A 17,073-nucleotide genomic window follows, 5' to 3' on the forward strand; every position below is an offset into this window, starting at 1 on the left:
GGAAGCGTGGGAGGAGGTGGCTGGCGGAGCAGGCTGTACGGAGTCAGGGAGAGGACAGGGGGCCCACTGCTCGCAGAGGGTGGGAGCGTGCCCTGGGCACGGGAGTCACTCGCTGGGAGCCTGCGTGAGAAATTCTCGGAGGCTGCAGTCATGGAAATTGTATACGTGCGTAGAGATGGGCAGGGAGAAGGAGCGAGCCAGACACGCAGATGTGTAAGGGATGGAAAGAAATGTCCTGGAAAACAGAAGAGGTAGAGGAGGCCCAGAACCAAACTGATGATTTTATGATAGCATTTTAGCATTTGTTTTTCAGCTAAAATATTACATTCTGCAATGTCACATAAGGTAGCCGGGTGCATGGGATCTATTTTGTAATAAGAAAAGCAGCATTTGCAGCTCCATCAGTGGAAGCCGCAGTACAGCGAGACACATTTTCCACCATCCCACTGCCAGTAGGGGTGAGTGACGGCTCTGAATGGGCATGGAGGAGTGAGGCATAACGATGTCCTGCTGGTGATGTACCCTGGGAAGGCATGGGAGGCCCTTCATCTGTCTTTCAGTCCAGGAGACTTAAATGATCAAATAAGTTTATATATGCTTGCATAAATTGATGGGGCTCTTCTGAGAGGCTCGTTTATTTTCCAGACTTAACACCCTGGAGCTGTGCAGTAATCAACTTTGTATTTTCAACCTGCTGATCAATTTTTTAAAAAAATCTGCATCATACTTCTGCTTTCTGAAACTGTCTTCAAAGCCCAGAGGTCAAGCAGTCCTTACAGTACTGATAATCTGGTTTTTCCACACTATTTTTTTTTTTTTTTTAAAAGAACCTTTTGCCTAGGCCTCTTGTTTCTAAAAGCCTAATTTGAATCCCTGCAGTGGAGCTATTGTTTAATTGTACTCCAGGGATTTAATTCTTCCTAAGGCATCTTGTCTATGCTGCATGTCTGCAGCAGGCAGCAGCACCGCGTGAATTTGCACCTCTTTGGAGTGCCCGGGCTGGGGCAGTTCCTGTTTCCCAGACAGAAGATAAGGGGTAGCAAAGCTGAACTGAAAAAGAAAAACAGGGAGGAAAAGCATTTTTTTAATGTAGTACAAATATATCATGGCTTGGATTCTATTAATTCCTTGTATATTCTTAAAACACGTTCAGCTTGACTTGAAATTATAAACTAACTGCCAGCGGGTCCCACAGATTGTATCACAATTGTTTTTCCCCTTTACCAATCCATGTGTGCAGTCCTTTGTAGGTTAGGAAACTAAGCAGATGACTGAATTTAGCATTAATTTGATTATCCATGGATTATCTTAATTAAATGTGGCTGGCAAATGAGTCTAAATAAAGTCTTTTTCTTTATATGCTGTTTTTTTTAATTTGCATCTATACAATGAGTTGCAATAACAGTATTACTTTGAGATATTTAGACATGATTTTCACCTTTAGCTTTTGTATTGGTTTGTTATAGCTACGTCTTTGTATGCTTGCTTATATCCGTTATTGAGCTAGTTAGAAATGTATTACGTAGCTCTGGTGAAAAATACAGCTAATACATTTCAGTGTTGGATTCTGCATCTGCCCTTAGTTTCTCTCGATTAATTCTAGCTGTTCAGTCTGCAAAATGGTACTGAAAAACAGCATCAAATCTTATTTGTGACAGATTGCCAGATTACCTTTTTTTTTAACAAAGCCAGACTGAATATTAAAAATGTGTTGGAGAAAATACATTTATATAATAAATTACACAGACCATGCATGGGGTAATAGCAGCGCAATAAATTACATTGTTTCTGTAAGTATAGGATAAGCTGCATTCAATTTAAACGTCTGGCTGCATCACTGTCATGCTGGTCAGGAACTCACTTGGGGGCCTTTTTAACATTCCTGCACCCATAAGTCATGGAGTCGAAATCCTTGTTTGCTCTGCCCTCAAATACGGAATTTCTCTGAGTTATGCGGACTGACGTCTGTGACTTGCTGCCTGCAGTTTAGCTGAGATTGAATACAAAATGCAGGTTTGTACCCCTTAAGAGCAGCGAGTTTTCAAGCCGCTGAGTGATGCAGATAATGTAGGTCTGGCTTGTGTGAGGGATGTGGTCATCTTGTTTGCGTGCCAGCATCCCCAGTGCCCCACGCTGTTGCAAATTTATTGGGTATGGTTTTTTAGACCAAGCTAGCAGAGAAGTGCCAAGTGTTGTGCTAGCATAGCTAAGCAGCATTACTGGCTCGAGAGGGTGATCCAGGTAACCACTGCTTTCTCGGGGGGACAAGCAGGATTGTTTCTTTCAGCATCATCTTGCACATATCCCAGAATAAAGTGACCACGTAATGATGGCCTGGCTTTCCACAGAAACAAGAGAGGGACACAGAAACTTGCTTTTGAAGGATATGAATGCAGTAGGGTGGCTGTTTTCCCAAAACCAAGCACACTTAGTAGTAGTTAACGTACTTAGGGCTTCTCCCACTCGGTGCAGTATCAGCTCATAACCTGTAACATACTGTCCAGAAGGATTTGTCTGACTGATTAGTCAGAACAGTTTAACCCCTGCAGATTTTAGCTGGCATTTCGAAGGAGGTGAACATGAGATACAGAGGAATGGTCAGGCTACAGATCTATTCTCCTAATTTGAAAATCTATCTAAAGAATTGCATGGTGTGACGATGTCAGAAAGGGGAATTTTCTAGCCTTTGGATGAACCAGGGTGATGCAGTCTAAACTGCCCCGGAACCAGACTTAGTCTGGGGACTGTATGCCAGGCCATGCATGGACAGGAGATATGCTTCAAGTTCCCTTGCTGTCTCCTTGCTGGTAGAACGGCATCAGCTCCTTGTTTTCCTCCATACAGTCCCCCGTGCACGTGCCAGAGAAGATATTTGTCTCCCAGAAGCCCAAAGAGCTATTTCCCACCTGCTCTGGGTGCAGGGTAGCAAGCTCACTTGGAGGTGTTCCCGGACCCAGATTCAGCCTGGGGCCACCTTTTGGATGGAGCTCTCTTAGCTCCTAGTACTTGTCTCAGTTTGCTGTCCTTTTCAGCTTACTCCCTTGAATAGCCACAGGGAATAAGGGCTCCCAGCAGGATTCCATACAAGCGAAACGGGCAGGTTTAAAAAATAAATTGAAAATACAGTGGGAAGTAATCTGTGTTTCTCTCTAGAGCTAGGTAACACCTCTTAACCATAGATTGCATGCATTACACTGTTTATAAAACATCTTGAGGCCAAGAATATGACTTGGTTTTATTTCTTTAGGCATCAGCTATATTTAGTCAAAGTAAAGGTGGGGGGGAATGCACATCAAGAAAATACATGAGCAATGTTACACAAAGAAAATTTACTAGTCTACAGTGGAATGGTTCCCTCTGAGTTATTTCCCCAGTTCTCATTATAGAGCAGTTGGATAGTAAAGTTAGGAGAGATTGCGCAGCTGAATTATGACCATTGCTGCATGAAGGAACCTCACCTGCTTTATGTGGGCTGTAAAAGAAAATGGATAATGACATTTTAAAGACTTCAGAATATAGGAAACTTAACAGAGTGGTCTGGTATAACTGTCTTATAGATGCTGCTTTTGCATAATAGAATGGTACAAGAGCTGGTCTATGGGAAATTTAGAGGCTTCTCATTTTTGTAAAGCTAGAGAGAGGCTTTGGATTTGCTATTATAAATTATGAAATAAAATAGTATGTTTGAAATGAAATGTTTTAATGATTTCCTTGTTGAGTTCTTATGAAATCAATACCTCCCTATGAAGCAGTTTGATTTCATGGAATCAGCATTCCCTAACAGAAAGGAGAAAAAAAAAAAAAGAAAAAGTCAGTAGTTTTTGTTAAAACACAAACTTGCAGAAAAAGAACCCTTTTCAAATCTGTGAGGATGGGTCACCTTGCTGCGTTAGGTTTAAGTCCTGTTAGTGCCCTTTCCAAGCAGGAAGGGTGCAAGTGTCCAAGAGGTTACTGTAAGCAAGCCTGTGTATTTACAACACATCCAGTGCTCCCATGGTAACTGCTGAAGGATACGTATTTATTCTGAGGCAGGTCAGGTAGCTTAGCTCTTCCTTCCATGGAGGGAACATGTAACCAGCTCAGGTTTACTGTGGGGCAGAAGTATTCAACAGCAGTCCCTTCTGAATCAGCTCAGATACAGTAAATCAGAGCCTTTGTTTACTCCTGAGGATTTGCTGATTTATCCATACACTAATATCATTTGGATTTAATATTTTTAACATATTTTCTTTCAGTTCCTTTGCTACTTAATTCCTCCTGTTGATGGCTAGATAATTTCTGAGCTTTGCCATCTGTCCTACAGATTTGACAATTCCCTGGTAACTTTTTCCGATGACCGTTGTTTCTGCTGTGCTCACCTAAGGAAACAAGGCTTATGCAATCATGCTGTTCATAAGCCTAAAAGGCTTACTGTGCCACCCTAATGGTGTTTGAACCTGCTGGCCAGTGTCAAACAGACTTAACAGAGTGGTAGGGCTCTTGGAGAGACTTGGTTTTACAAGGATGGTAAAAATGACCAGGTGAGTAAAAATGCTAACTGTGCCCTCTGCAGTGGAGAGGAGTGGAGATGTGTTGCGCTTGACCTTAGGCACAAGTGAACCTAGATAGGGTCCTCCAGTGCATGCCATAGCTGCAGTAAAAGCTTTAGTCGGAGGTCCTTCCTCCTTAGGCTATGGTGAGTCCATCCACAACATGCTCACCCACAGAGAAGACAGCATCCGTAGTTCCCCCATTCATAGAAGTCTTCTCCACGCTTACTCCTGAGCATGGGAACGCACCAGCTGGTTTGAGGCTTGCTATTACAAGAATACATCAAACTCTTCCGATTATATAAAATTATTTCCCTGGACAGGTCACATCTCTTGTTGGCTTTGCTGTGGAGACAGGTAATAAAGTTCAGAGAAGCAGAAGTCTGCAGCAGCAGCACGTGACACCCGAGTCCTGGCATTTGCTGCTCCCAGACTGATTGTTGCCCTCTTGTAATGGTGGAGAGGGTGCTTGTTCAGTAGAAGTCCGTGGTTTTTCACAGCTACTGCTGAAAGCCATCTCACCTTTTCCTGGATTCTGGACGCAAATGCATTTTGTCTCATTAGGAAATACAGTGCAAAAGGACTTCTGTAACAGCTGTTGTGCTTCAGTCCTTCCTCAAAACCATTAAGAAACTTTGCCACAGGTGCTAATCTGCACAGCATTACAGCAGGTCAAAAGGGTTGTCGTAGCAGAGCTTGTTAAGAGTGAAAACTGTTGGATGCTTAGTTTCTGTTAATGGGCTTGGATAAAGCAGAGGCTGTTGCGAAATCTACGAGGGCCGGGGGCAGGGACAGCATCGGTGGTGTGATGTGATACTTGCAGAACCAGCTTTGTTGCCGAGACTGTAAACTTTCAGGTTTACTAAACTGAGATAATTTGCAAAGGAATGTTCTGTGCTTATCTGAAAGGGGAGTCATGTTTTGGCCTAAAACTAGAAATTGTTTGGGGATGCTTGTAGTAGTGAGTCCTGTCAGACTGGGTCAGTGCTCCATGGACATAAACGTCTTCCTGTAATCTTTTATTTTTACATACAATGTTTCTTTTACGTATTTATTAATACCTATTTTCATGTCTGTATTTTCAAGTATTTCATATATAAGTAGCTTCCAGTTGTGAGTGTAGCTGTCTCGTTTGATATCTGCAGTAGGCATCAAAATGTGTACTGAGAGGTATGGCTATAAAACCATGAATGTTGTTGAGAGACCCATATTGGCATCATTATCACTGAAGGTACTAGTCCCATCCTTGGTTCATAGCAGTGCAAAACAGATGTCAGAAATTAGTTTGGAGGTGGCAGGCTGTTCCTCCGGTTAGTCCACATGGTATGGGAGATACGGGGATGCATTTTTGGGAACAGAAGAAGCTGTTGTTAGGCATGTCCTAACTGAAGCGTGTTGCTCCTTGTAAGGTGTTTGTGCTCCTCGTGTACCTGAGATGAGTGCATGTGTCCTGTGCCTACTCATCTCTTGGTTTTATGGAAATATGTATGTACATGTAGGAAATACTAGCACATTGTACGTGTTTGTGGATGAAAGGCAGGTTGTACAGCATGTGTTATTGACAGCACTGCAAATGATAGAAAGGTGTAAAAACCACAGGAGACTTTTCACATAGATCTGTGCTGTGATGACTTTGAGGATTTATTTGGATATTTTATATTCTAATTCGACATTCGTGAAAGCCACAAATTTAGTTATAAATTTACTTTGGAATCGTTTATGAAAACTTCAGGATTTTCTGAGTAAAACATTGTTTAAAACTTAAATGTTTAGAAAGATTTTGATTGTCTTGTTTTGAAAACGTGAGTGTGAAAGGTGGGAAGGGAGGATGCTCACCTGTGTTTCCAGCATGAGGCAAGAGCAAGTGGTTATCTAGTCCTTTGTTTCTGTAATTTCTTAGTTTCTGTGGCTACAAGTCCTGCAATTCAAGCTGTCCTCAGTGCTGCAGTGGTCTCTGTACAAGAGCTGATCTTACATTCCACATGGGTTACAATGCAGCAAGGAGGCGCTGAGTTTCAGGCTGTAATTCTGAATTTCTTGCACTCTTACAGGTTTTAATTTGGCTTCATGTTATTTGCAGAATTTTTTTGTGTGTTTTAATTGAGTAGTCAGTGTGAATTTTGTGGTATTCGTGTGCATGCAAGAGAGAGGGAGATTTTCTAAGTGTTCAGTGTTCACATGGACATAAACAGGTGGGTTTCCAGCAGAGACATTTGCATTTGAAAACCTGCTCTAAACGGGCTGGGCTTTCCCAGGAGAAGCAGCACCAGCAGTGAAATGCAGCGATCGATCAGCATAGAATTGTGTGAGCATTTGATGGGCAAAATGTTGTGGTATAAAGACAGGGCCCAAGAATAAGGTCTTTGTGGCTTTGTTTCATTCCTGAAAACTGTGACTGAGAGGCTTTTATAATTTAAAAAAAAAAAGTAATGAGCCACATTTTGGCTAACCTGGAAAATATCACAAGATCCTTTGCAACATTCTAAGTGCTGTTTCTTTAATCCAATTTTGATACTAAAAAAAAAAAAAAATCATGTTTTTCATTTCTGTCTGCTTATATTTCCCCAACTCCGAAAGTAAATTAATATCTGAACTACTCCTTTCAGTTGCAGAGCTGAAAGCCTGTAATTCAGTGTACATAACGATAAACTCTTTCTTTCAAGCAGCTTGCATTTGCTATGTTTTCTTTCCTAATTTTAACTAAGGAAAACATTCCCTTACTTATCACAACACTTCTGCTACATGCCTCGTTTTTCGGGCCAAGTTCCTTATGGTATTTGGAGTTTATTTTAATTCTTAATCAAATGAGCTGTCCAAGAAATTCATCAGAAAAAGCATATGTAATAAATGTTCAAACACACACCAATGGGGACACCTGGTGGAGAAACTACGAGTTGCCCACGACGCCCTGCATTAAACCCAGGAATGGGTGAGCATGAGTTAGCTCATCAGTGAGATGATTGCGAGTATTTTTAACTACAGCAGCTGCGAGAGAACCCTCATTAGTTTACCTGCCTGCCGCTGATGGCTCCCTCGAAGCATCCTGCACTTGCTGCTGGCCAAGAGGATGTGCACGCAGTCGTGGTGGTGCTGATGCACGGTGAGTGACGTGCAAGCACCCGATTCCTCGGTGTCTGTTGTTTAATGTGACTGGGGACAAAGCTGCAATTACTGGCAAATGCTGCTTCTCTCTTGCTGCTGCAGAAGCTGCCACGTTCAAGGATTCTCAGATAAGCCCTATAGATAGTTATTTAAGAGATGTCCTATTGACATGTGTTTGGAAGGTCATGTGGGAAGGTTAGGTGAAGATCCAGGACCACATCTGCTTGTAGCTGCAGGGCAGAGAACACTTCTCTGAATTGGATCCTGCTCTGTATCATGTGAGATGTTCCAGTCTCGACAGACAGCAACTGAAGTAACCACTAATATTTTCCAGTCTGCAATGGAAGTCCTAGTCCTCCTCCAGTGGGCAAGGCATCCCTTCCCGCTCTACTGTTAAGTGTGGCCTTTGGAGAGACCACAGTGAGGACTGCAGCCCAGACTGCCTTCATCAATGAGCTTGGTTGGGGAGAGGGGCTCTGTGCTTGCCACTGACTTTGGAAGCAGGCACGCAGTACTCAGTTCATCCCTGGGACACTATACCTGTGTCAGAGGGCAGAATATGGATTCCAGGCTGTTTATTTGTATGTGCTATAAAAGCTCTACCTGGAGTGAGACAAGCACAAGACCTGAGGACAAGGCAGTGGGCTAGGCAGCATTATTGCACACGTGCTCTAGGATCTGTGTGCAAATGGAGCATTCTTTAATTGGTGTGAAAATGGTCGTGGTTGGTTGTTTTACTTCTAGTTCCCCCAGAAAGCAAGCATTAGCCTTTCCTGGTATGGGACAGCAGCATACAGCAGGGTTCTGGTGTGCCTTCTGGCATGCACCAGCTATGGAATATGGGATTATCTAGGGGTTTTGTCTTTCTAAGTAGAAGAAGAAAAGAAAGGAATGCTTACAGTTGTGAAGAAGGACAGATAATTTCTGGCTCTTTGTTTTGATGCAGTCTATTCTGACATAGAATGAAATTTATAGCCTACTGGTTTTCTCATTGTTTGGGTAAGAAGGAGCATATTAATTATAATTCTGCACCAGAGCCACCAGACAATTGGAAGAGAAAGTGACTTTGACTTAGACCATCACAAGTTGGGCAGCAGACTGTGGATTTTTATTAGATATAGCAGAATATTATTTGTATTTAATTCACATTTCAGGACCTTTTCTCTGTGGCAAATCAGAGCTGCAAATTAAGCATGAATCACCATCCCACAGACATTCAGTATGGCCTGCTGACTCTCTGTGCCCTCTCACAAAACGAGACTAATAGCAAATGAGAGACAAGCTAACTTTATTTGTTGGTATTCCTGTGTTGGGATTAATATCAAAGCAGGACAACGTTTTTTGCCACAGGACTCAAGAGTGGGCGATTTTAAAGTCAGTGCTTGAATTCAGATGGGTCAATGAGACTCCTTTCCTGCCTCAGGTGCTTCAGCTGACTCGGAGACTCAGCAGAGCTGGCTGGAGGCAGTCACTGTGAATAGCCGTGAGCGACTGTCCTAGTCCAGACCAGAGGTCCCTGCCTGGCAGCAGTCAGGAGCAGATGCTAACAGAAGGAATATCCTGGCAGACTTTATGGACTAAATATTTCTTGCTTCTCTTCCTTGCAGAAAACACCTTCTGCAGTGGTGACCATGTATCATGGCACAGCCCTTTGGACAACAGTGAATCTAGAATCCAGCATATGTTATTGACAGAAGACCCTCAGATGCAGCCGGTACAAACTCCTTTTGGGGTCGTTACTTTCCTACAGGTATGACGCAGCAATGGTGGCTCTGACTGTCACCTTCTGGATGTGGAATGAGGCTAACATTACATTTCATTTAGCTTTGATAAGTCAGATGTTTATTTTCCTGTCTTCCATCTTTCTTCCTTATTTGATTACCGTGGATCTCATCTTTGAGTTCTTACTCTGGAGGCATTCAGTAAGCATTTTACCAGGATTGAGCAATGGCACACTAGGTTCTTAAGATAGAGGTCTGTCTGATGGAGAGAAGGTTTACACCCCAAAACAGACCTGGAGTTGAATATTACATTACTGCTCTGAAATTTCAAACATGAACATAGGCAAAAAGGCTGAGAGAAGCACTTTTAAAAGGTAATGTGGAGCTAAATTGAATTTAATTCTGTGTCAGTATTGGTAAGCGATCCACTGGTTTGAGTTCCAGGTAAAGAAGAGTTTAGAGAAGGACTCAGAGTTGCTTTAGTGTTATTTAGTGGCAGAAATGTAGCCTGTAGCATTGACACAAAGATTCTTTAGAGGCTAAGTGAGTTCTCCTGTATTGATCTACTGTTTAAGAGGTTCAGGTTTGCTTTGCCAAAGAAACATTTAAAAAATCCCTTGCCGATTTAACCCTACTGTTCAGTGAAGGGAGCTTCCTTGGCCAAACACATTTGCTTGCTTTCCCCAAATCCTTCTTCTCAGTGATGTCTCTTAGATATGGACTGCTTTGGATATTTTTAAATTGCATATAGAGTTATTAACCTTAGTGGAAGAGCTGGCATAGTTTATGCCAACTGCTGATTTTTCCCTGCTCTGTGGAAAAGCTTCTATCCTGTGGGAAAATGCAAGTGTCTATACACTTCTACAATTTAAGCTTTGAGTTGCTCCCATTTGTCCTTGGCTGTAGTTGCAACATGTAAGGGGAAGCTCCATTACCACAGACTTGCACAAGACAACTGCTGTGCAAGGGCAAAGGCTTTCCTGACTTGAGGTGCCCAAAAGTCTGTTTTATCAACAAGAAAGAGATGGACTTGGGATTAATCAGTGAAAGGTGAGTTGTGGGACCTGGAAGGAGAGACAGAGAGCCAAGCTAAACAGGATTATTCCTGGCTGACTCCCCAGTTAGTGTTGCATTAGTCCGCATCTCTTCTTTAGTGCCCAGCTGTCCTGGATCAAAGGACAGTCAACTTGTTGCATCCTGAGGCTCTTGGCCTCTAGTCGTCCACCACACATACAGTTGACTTGTTTTTCCCCTTTGTTTGTTGCTTGTTGTTATGGATTTATTTTGACCCATGAGGAGAAATGATTGCAAAAAGAAAAGAATGAACACAAAATAATTTCCTGTTTAGAGTCTTGCTGTTTATATGTAATTAGTGAGTGAAGGCCCAGGGAGGGGTGTCCTGAAGTGAGGGTGATTCAGGCTGTTCATGGAGGGAGGCCTGGGAGATGGGTGGGGATGAAGAGGATCTCCAAGGGCTGGGTCCTGAGAAAATGAGCTCTGCAAGGAGCAGGGGAAGTAGGGTGTGCAGAACTCGAGTACATGCTGACATTGATGGTTTTCCACGCGGATCTCTATCAGTGCAGATAAGTGCTTGCAGCAAAGGCACATCATGCACTTCTGCTTGCTGGTCTTCAGAACTTAGTTTTTGGTTTTCCTCTTTTCTGAAAAAACATCAGTTGAACAGATTTTGACCGAAAATTCAGCGTCGTTGGAAAAGGCTTAGAGTGTTGAGGAAGGAACCAGGCAGCAATGGCTAAAATAATTTTTCATCCCAAAGAGCAAATCATTGTGCTCAAAGGCACAAGCCAGTGGTTGATGGATCAGGAAGAAACTGCATTCCTCTATCAGCTGAAGGGTGTTTCACCCCTACATTTGAAGTGGCTGATCTCAGCTGCTGTGAGAGAGACATCTGGTATTGCTCAGTGTGGCGGTTCCCATCCTGAAAAGCAAACACATCCTGCCTTATACAGGAGAGCAGAAGTCTGCAATTGCCTGCAGTGACGAGTGGATTATGCGATGTGTAAGCAGCTTTACTTTATGGTGCCGGATAAGATGTAACCAGTCAGCAAACTGAGTTGGTCAAGGATTTATGAGCACCAAAGCACTCCCTTGTGGCAGCGAGTCCCTTGCCTGATTGAAACTGCTGGTGCAGTATTGCATTTGCCCCTAGCATTTGGCTAACAGAGCAGTGTCTTGCATGTGCTCAGACCCTAACCTGTCCTGTCTTGTGTGGACTAGATTGAAAGGTGAGAACAGACTAGTGGATCTTCAGTAAACCTTGATTTGCCACCGGGCCCTCTTCATAGTTAAGTTCACACATGCCATGCAAGATTAAATGTTATGTGACCAGGGCACTTCACATGGTAAATGTAGAGAGAGGGCATAAGGAATTGCAGAATCCATCTGTTGTCTCAGGCTCCATTTGTCCTTGCTCACCTAGTTAGTTTAAAGAAATGGTACTTCTCTGTATCTGCACTGTTTGATCCAGCACCACATGGTACATTTTCTCTACAGTTCTTGCATGGTTCCCATCCAGTTTAGTATCTCTGTTTTCATTTACTCCAGATCGTTGGGGTTTGCACTGAGGAACTGCATGCGGCTCAGCAGTGGAACGGGCAAGGGATCTTGGAACTGCTTCGGACTGTCCCAGTGTAAGTGCTTATATAGTCCATGTAGGGGAGCATTCCCATAGAGAACAATTCAGTTGTTTATTAACAATCTTTAACTTGTTGATGGAACTTATTTAATCCTGTGCTGTAGCAAGAGATGGGAATTCATTGCAAATCTGTTCTCACGCACAGACACTTAGATGGCAAATTAATGCATGTGGAAGTCCACATGTTCAGGGTGAAACAGAATGAGGTCTTGAAAGCTTAATTTCCTTCTTTTTACGCCTGCAGCATTTTCTCATTGGCTCTTCCTGAGAGAGCTGGGATAACTGTTACTGGTGACCTCTCAGTGTAGTTTAAAAGAAAGGAAGGAGAGGGTCTGACTTACAGTGGCTAGCAAAACTTGGGTAGTGTCTGAAAGTGAGAAAGTCACTCTCAAACTGGCCCCACTCTTGGTGGAGTGTTCATGCAAGTGGAGTTCATTGTTATTTCTCCCATGGCAAAAAACCCCAAAGAAGTCATTAAGGAAGAGATGGGTTTTAAATGTTAAATGATATGTTGATGCTTTATTTGCTGCCAGGTTGGACCTAATCTTTTTTGGCTTGCAGGTGTTTTGTTTAAATATTTTTCTCTTATCTTTAGTGGAAGTTATTGCTGTGTGATTGTAGCTCAAAAGATTTTTTTAGAACAAAATAGTTCTGAATATGTGTTCCTGGGCACAATAGTACACTGTCTAGTGTCACAATGGCCTTTAATTGATGGATTATTTGGAAGAGCCTTTGCTGCTGGACTTCCTAAACTTGAACTTTCCCCTTTTAGGCACAAGTGCAGGTAATTCATGCGAATGTTCTAGAGTACGAGTGAATTTGTCCAGCTACAAGCTTTGTTTCTAGGACCCCAAGGCAATAAACACTGTATGCAGCTCCCTTGGCTCCTCTAAGTCAATACAGATATAACACTCCTCAGTCTGTTCTTGTGTTGGTTTTTGGCCTTTGTGCTGTGGTACAAGCACCTTTCCAAGGATAAAATTAAACCCAAATGAACATGATTCGAAGGCAAAGCTGCAAACTACTAAGCCGCTGATGTGGAGTCAGGTAATAGTCTCTTGCATCCCAGTGAGGAACTGAAGCAGGTCACACCTCTGCAGTTAATAATTAACAGCTTCCAAAGTGATGTGAAAAAAGAGTGGCTATCAGTGCATCTGAAAAGCTATAAAATATTAACTTTTATTGCTCCCACTCCAAGTGCTTTAGAAGACCGTAACACAGACAAGGCCGGAGGAGGGGGCTTTTGACTGCAATAACAAAGTATCTCATGAAAAAAATGAAAATTTGTATGGCAATTCCGGAAGACTTCAGTTTTTACTTCAAATGAAAAGCACCATCGAAGGCTGTCTTCTGTAGTCTGCCTGCACTGTGACCCAAAGTAAAGTCTCCAAGTAGTTCATCTTCACAGTAATCTGTTTTCTATCACCTTTGTTGGGAAGCATCTTGACCCTTGTGACTTTTATTGCTAATGAAAACAAAGATTTTCCCTGAACCATCTGAGTACTCAGCCATTAAGTACCAACTGGGCAAAACATCTATTGTGAGGATATTTATCAGAGCAATAAGCTTTTTATGGTACTGAATATGATTGCTGATCTCAGCAAAAAGTGCAGTCCCATTGGGACCCTGCTGCATCTTTAAGTATGTAGTAGAGATATAAATCTTGACCCTATGCCTTGCCCATCCTTCTTAGACATAGGCTACACTGGACTTCTCAGTCCCAGTTCAGGTACCTGTAAGATTAAAACACAGTTCAGTCTTGTATGAGTAAGTGGGTCCACACAGGGGATAGCCTGTGTCAATCCTGACTGCTTTGCAAGTCTTGGTGATGCCAGACACTAGGCAGATAACAGCTAAGTCATGGAGAGCTTTCATTATGTATTTGGGAAATGTAAAGGACAAATGCGTGCTATGGGATGTACACGCAACATAGAGGGCTTCTAGGCTTGTTTTAAACTCTACCTTGTGCTTCTTTCCAGTGCAGGTCCACTCTGAGGACTCTGTTGGGGAGTACTAGCTAAAGTGCTTGTTTGGTTCATTACCTTTCTTTCTGTGTAGAGCTGGAGGCCCCTGGTTGATAACAGATATGCGAAGAGGAGAGACAATATTCGAGATTGACCCACATCTGCAAGTATGTCTTCAGTTTATAAAATGTCATGTCTTTATGATACAAAGACATGCAAAAATGTCTTTTGTAGTAGCTAGGGAGAATTGGTTTAATGGTATAAAGCAGTCCTATTATTTTCTGTAACGGTGCTGTGGTCTTCTCAATGTTTGCAATAATCCTGGAAAAGTCTTAGAGACTTTTGCCCTCTCAGAGGTGGTTCAAGAGTGCACATGTCCAGTCCCAGGTGGATGGCAGCTCTAGGAAGAAAGTTAAAGAGAGACCAGGAAAACAGAATCTCATATATGAGACAAATTGGTAAGATTTGGACTGCATGTTTTAGAAAGGAGGAAAATAGAAGAAGGTAAAAGAACATAGGACAATACAAGATTTAGAGATGATAGATCAGGAAATTCCTCCTTTGTTTTATATACAAGCGTAAGGAGATACAACATGCAGAAAACTCAAAACCAACTAAGTAATATTTTTTCACAGCAGATGTGACAGTGTAGCTCATTCCTGTAGGATGTCACTTGAGGCCAAGTAGTTAGTGTGGTCTGAGAAACAGTGGGAAGCTAAAAGTATCTCATGCAGTTATTAATAATCCATGCAGGAAGATATAGTAAACCTTCAGAGTTCAAGTTAATTTCTGAAGTTTCAAGATCAGAATAGGACCTCTATGGAGAGGTTACCATCCCATGGACTACTGCTGATCCGTGCATTTGGGGGACATTTCTGCATCTCTTCAGCAGAGTTACAGTACTGAAGTACATGGGTCCCAGGCAAATCCAGTGTGGTGCTGACCTTGTTTCAGTGAATCACTGAGTATTTGCCTTTAACAGAGAACTTATGGCTTAGCCTGGTAGGGCACGTGCATATGTGCACGTTTTGTACAAGCTGTTGCGTTTACTTTATGGTCTGCATGTCTGCATCTGATTACCCTCAGTTGCCTCACAGCATCTTTTATTTTGAAAGCTTAAGAACAAAACCAAATTCTACTTTTACTGTTTTTAAGGTTTTGTTCATCTGAAATAACCCTGGTCTGAGACACACCAAAAAAAATGTTCCACAAATGTCCCACAATATGGGAGCTAGTACAACTGCAAGTCCTATAAAGTTTTTAGGCTCTTAAAAATTTTGCCCTCTCCCCTCCTGGAGGGTGTTTCTGTTCTCTGCACACTGGTGATTCCTGATGATAACAGGGTTTTCTTCAATTTACTGTAAATGAAAAGTAGCTCAGCTTACTGGAATCTGAGTCAGCCAAGGCAAGTTAAGGCAAATAAAGAGTACCTCTGCCTCACCAGTGTGTCCTGCCACTGAAAGCTGCTATGTCTGTGGTCTTTCCGGACTTCCTCACATTGAAGACATTCCTGTTTCTGTTCTCTCTTGCCCTTGCAGTAGTGCGTATGCACAGGTGTGGGTGTGTGTACCTCCTTCCTGCTCTGCTGCTGCAGCCCCTGGGGATTCACAGGGCAAAACTTGCTGCTGTGACGCAGAGTCCCGCAAAGAGCCTTTGCTGAGTGCAGGGAGCTAGGCTGTTTCGGGCTGGGTTCAGCCATGTCATGTGCCTCCTGCTTTAACTAGTGGGGAAAAGATAAAGTGTTATTCGCTTGGCTTTTTCTTGGTGGTGGTACAGGGTCTGTGAGAGCTGAAAGGCAGCAGTGGAAGATAGGCGGAGGGGAGGGAGGGAGCAGGCAGAGAAAACAGACAACTTTCCTGGGAGCAGGCAAGCACATTGCCTGCCTGGGAAGCGGGCAGAGCTTGTTTTGAGGCTGCATTGTCTCTTGTGGGAATTGGTTGAGGCCTAAACCCAGCCCTGGCAGCAGCAGCTGTACTTTCTGTTCGGAGTTGCTGAGAATGGATCCCAACTAAGATGTCATCCCAGGATGTCGGCAATTAACGCTGTGGCAACGCTGGCTGTTTTCTGTGCAGCCAGGCTTCCCTGTAGGCCATTCAGATTTCCCTGGCAGCACTGTCAAACAATCCCGGTTGGTCCCCAGCTCTGTGCTGATTCTCAGTGCTTTGCTTCTGTTTTAGCAGATATCTCAGAAGAGAATAAAGCTGATTTGAATTTCCTGAGTTGTGGTTGCCGCTCTGCGGGTCACACTGCAGTGCTCTGGCTTGTTTAGAAAGGGATCAATGACTTATAAGAGCCTCAGAGCATCTCTCCCACATGCTGAGAGGAAAATGGGACAGAAACATCCTTTCTTTGAGGAAGGAAAAAGCTGAACCTCCTTTGCCCTGGGCTCCTCCAACCTCCTGCTCAGGCTGCCCTTTCAAGGGAGGAAGAACAGCCCCTCAGCCCAGGCACATCTTTGCTGGCTAAAGATGGGGTAAAGCTGTGCATTGCCCCAGCTGAGAGTCTACACTGATTAGGGGTTTTTTGGTGTTTTTCCCCCTTCAACATCAATACTTGCAAACGTTATAAAACAGGCATGCAAATTAGGCTGCCTTAGGCCAGCTCATTTCCATCAGCCCCCCTTGATCTCCAAGGGATGCCAACAGAGCAGCACTTCTTCCCCTGAGGAAGTGCTCTGCAAACCAGCTGAGACGCAGATGATGAGTCCCTTTCCCCCTCCCCGAGGCTCTGCGCACTGTCCGGAGGCCCCGACTGTGGCTGTGAGCGGGGTCCTTGGCTGCAGGGGTGGAGAAGGACATCCCACCAGAGCCTCTGCCCGATGGAGTCCTCAGGGCCCTGTGGGCTCTTCTGCTCCCTGGTCAAGGGCAAGTTTGGTGGCTCTCCCATGTTTCCCCAATCACTGGAATGAAAAATAACCATGCTGACAAGTTAAACCTCCCCATGCCAGCTGATTTGGGTCCTCACAGAGCGCCTTGGTGGGCTCTGGAAGGATCCATATGCTAAAATCTTACATAGAGCATAATTTGCATATGTGGGATCAGATGTATTTTTATTTTTTTTCCCACAACTTCTATTTCTGGATGAAACAACTAATTTTATGT

General features: G+C 43.3%; 1 protein-coding gene across 3 annotated transcripts in view; it reads left to right on the forward strand.

Moving 5' to 3' along the window:
- The window catches only part of SUFU (SUFU negative regulator of hedgehog signaling), a 99,761-nt gene that overhangs the window by 43,118 nt on the left and 39,570 nt on the right, over positions 1 to 17,073 (forward strand). For all 3 annotated transcript variants that reach the window (XM_052800217.1, XM_052800218.1, XM_052800219.1), the window contains 3 exons: positions 9,239 to 9,381; positions 11,918 to 12,003; positions 14,067 to 14,139. In XM_052800217.1, the coding sequence (XP_052656177.1) occupies positions 9,239 to 9,381; positions 11,918 to 12,003; positions 14,067 to 14,139 (302 nt within the window). The remainder of the gene's footprint in view (positions 1 to 9,238; positions 9,382 to 11,917; positions 12,004 to 14,066; positions 14,140 to 17,073) is intronic.

Source organism: Harpia harpyja, chromosome 10 (assembly GCF_026419915.1).
Source record: "Harpia harpyja isolate bHarHar1 chromosome 10, bHarHar1 primary haplotype, whole genome shotgun sequence".
In the NCBI taxonomy this organism is placed as follows: domain Eukaryota; kingdom Metazoa; phylum Chordata; class Aves; order Accipitriformes; family Accipitridae; genus Harpia; species Harpia harpyja.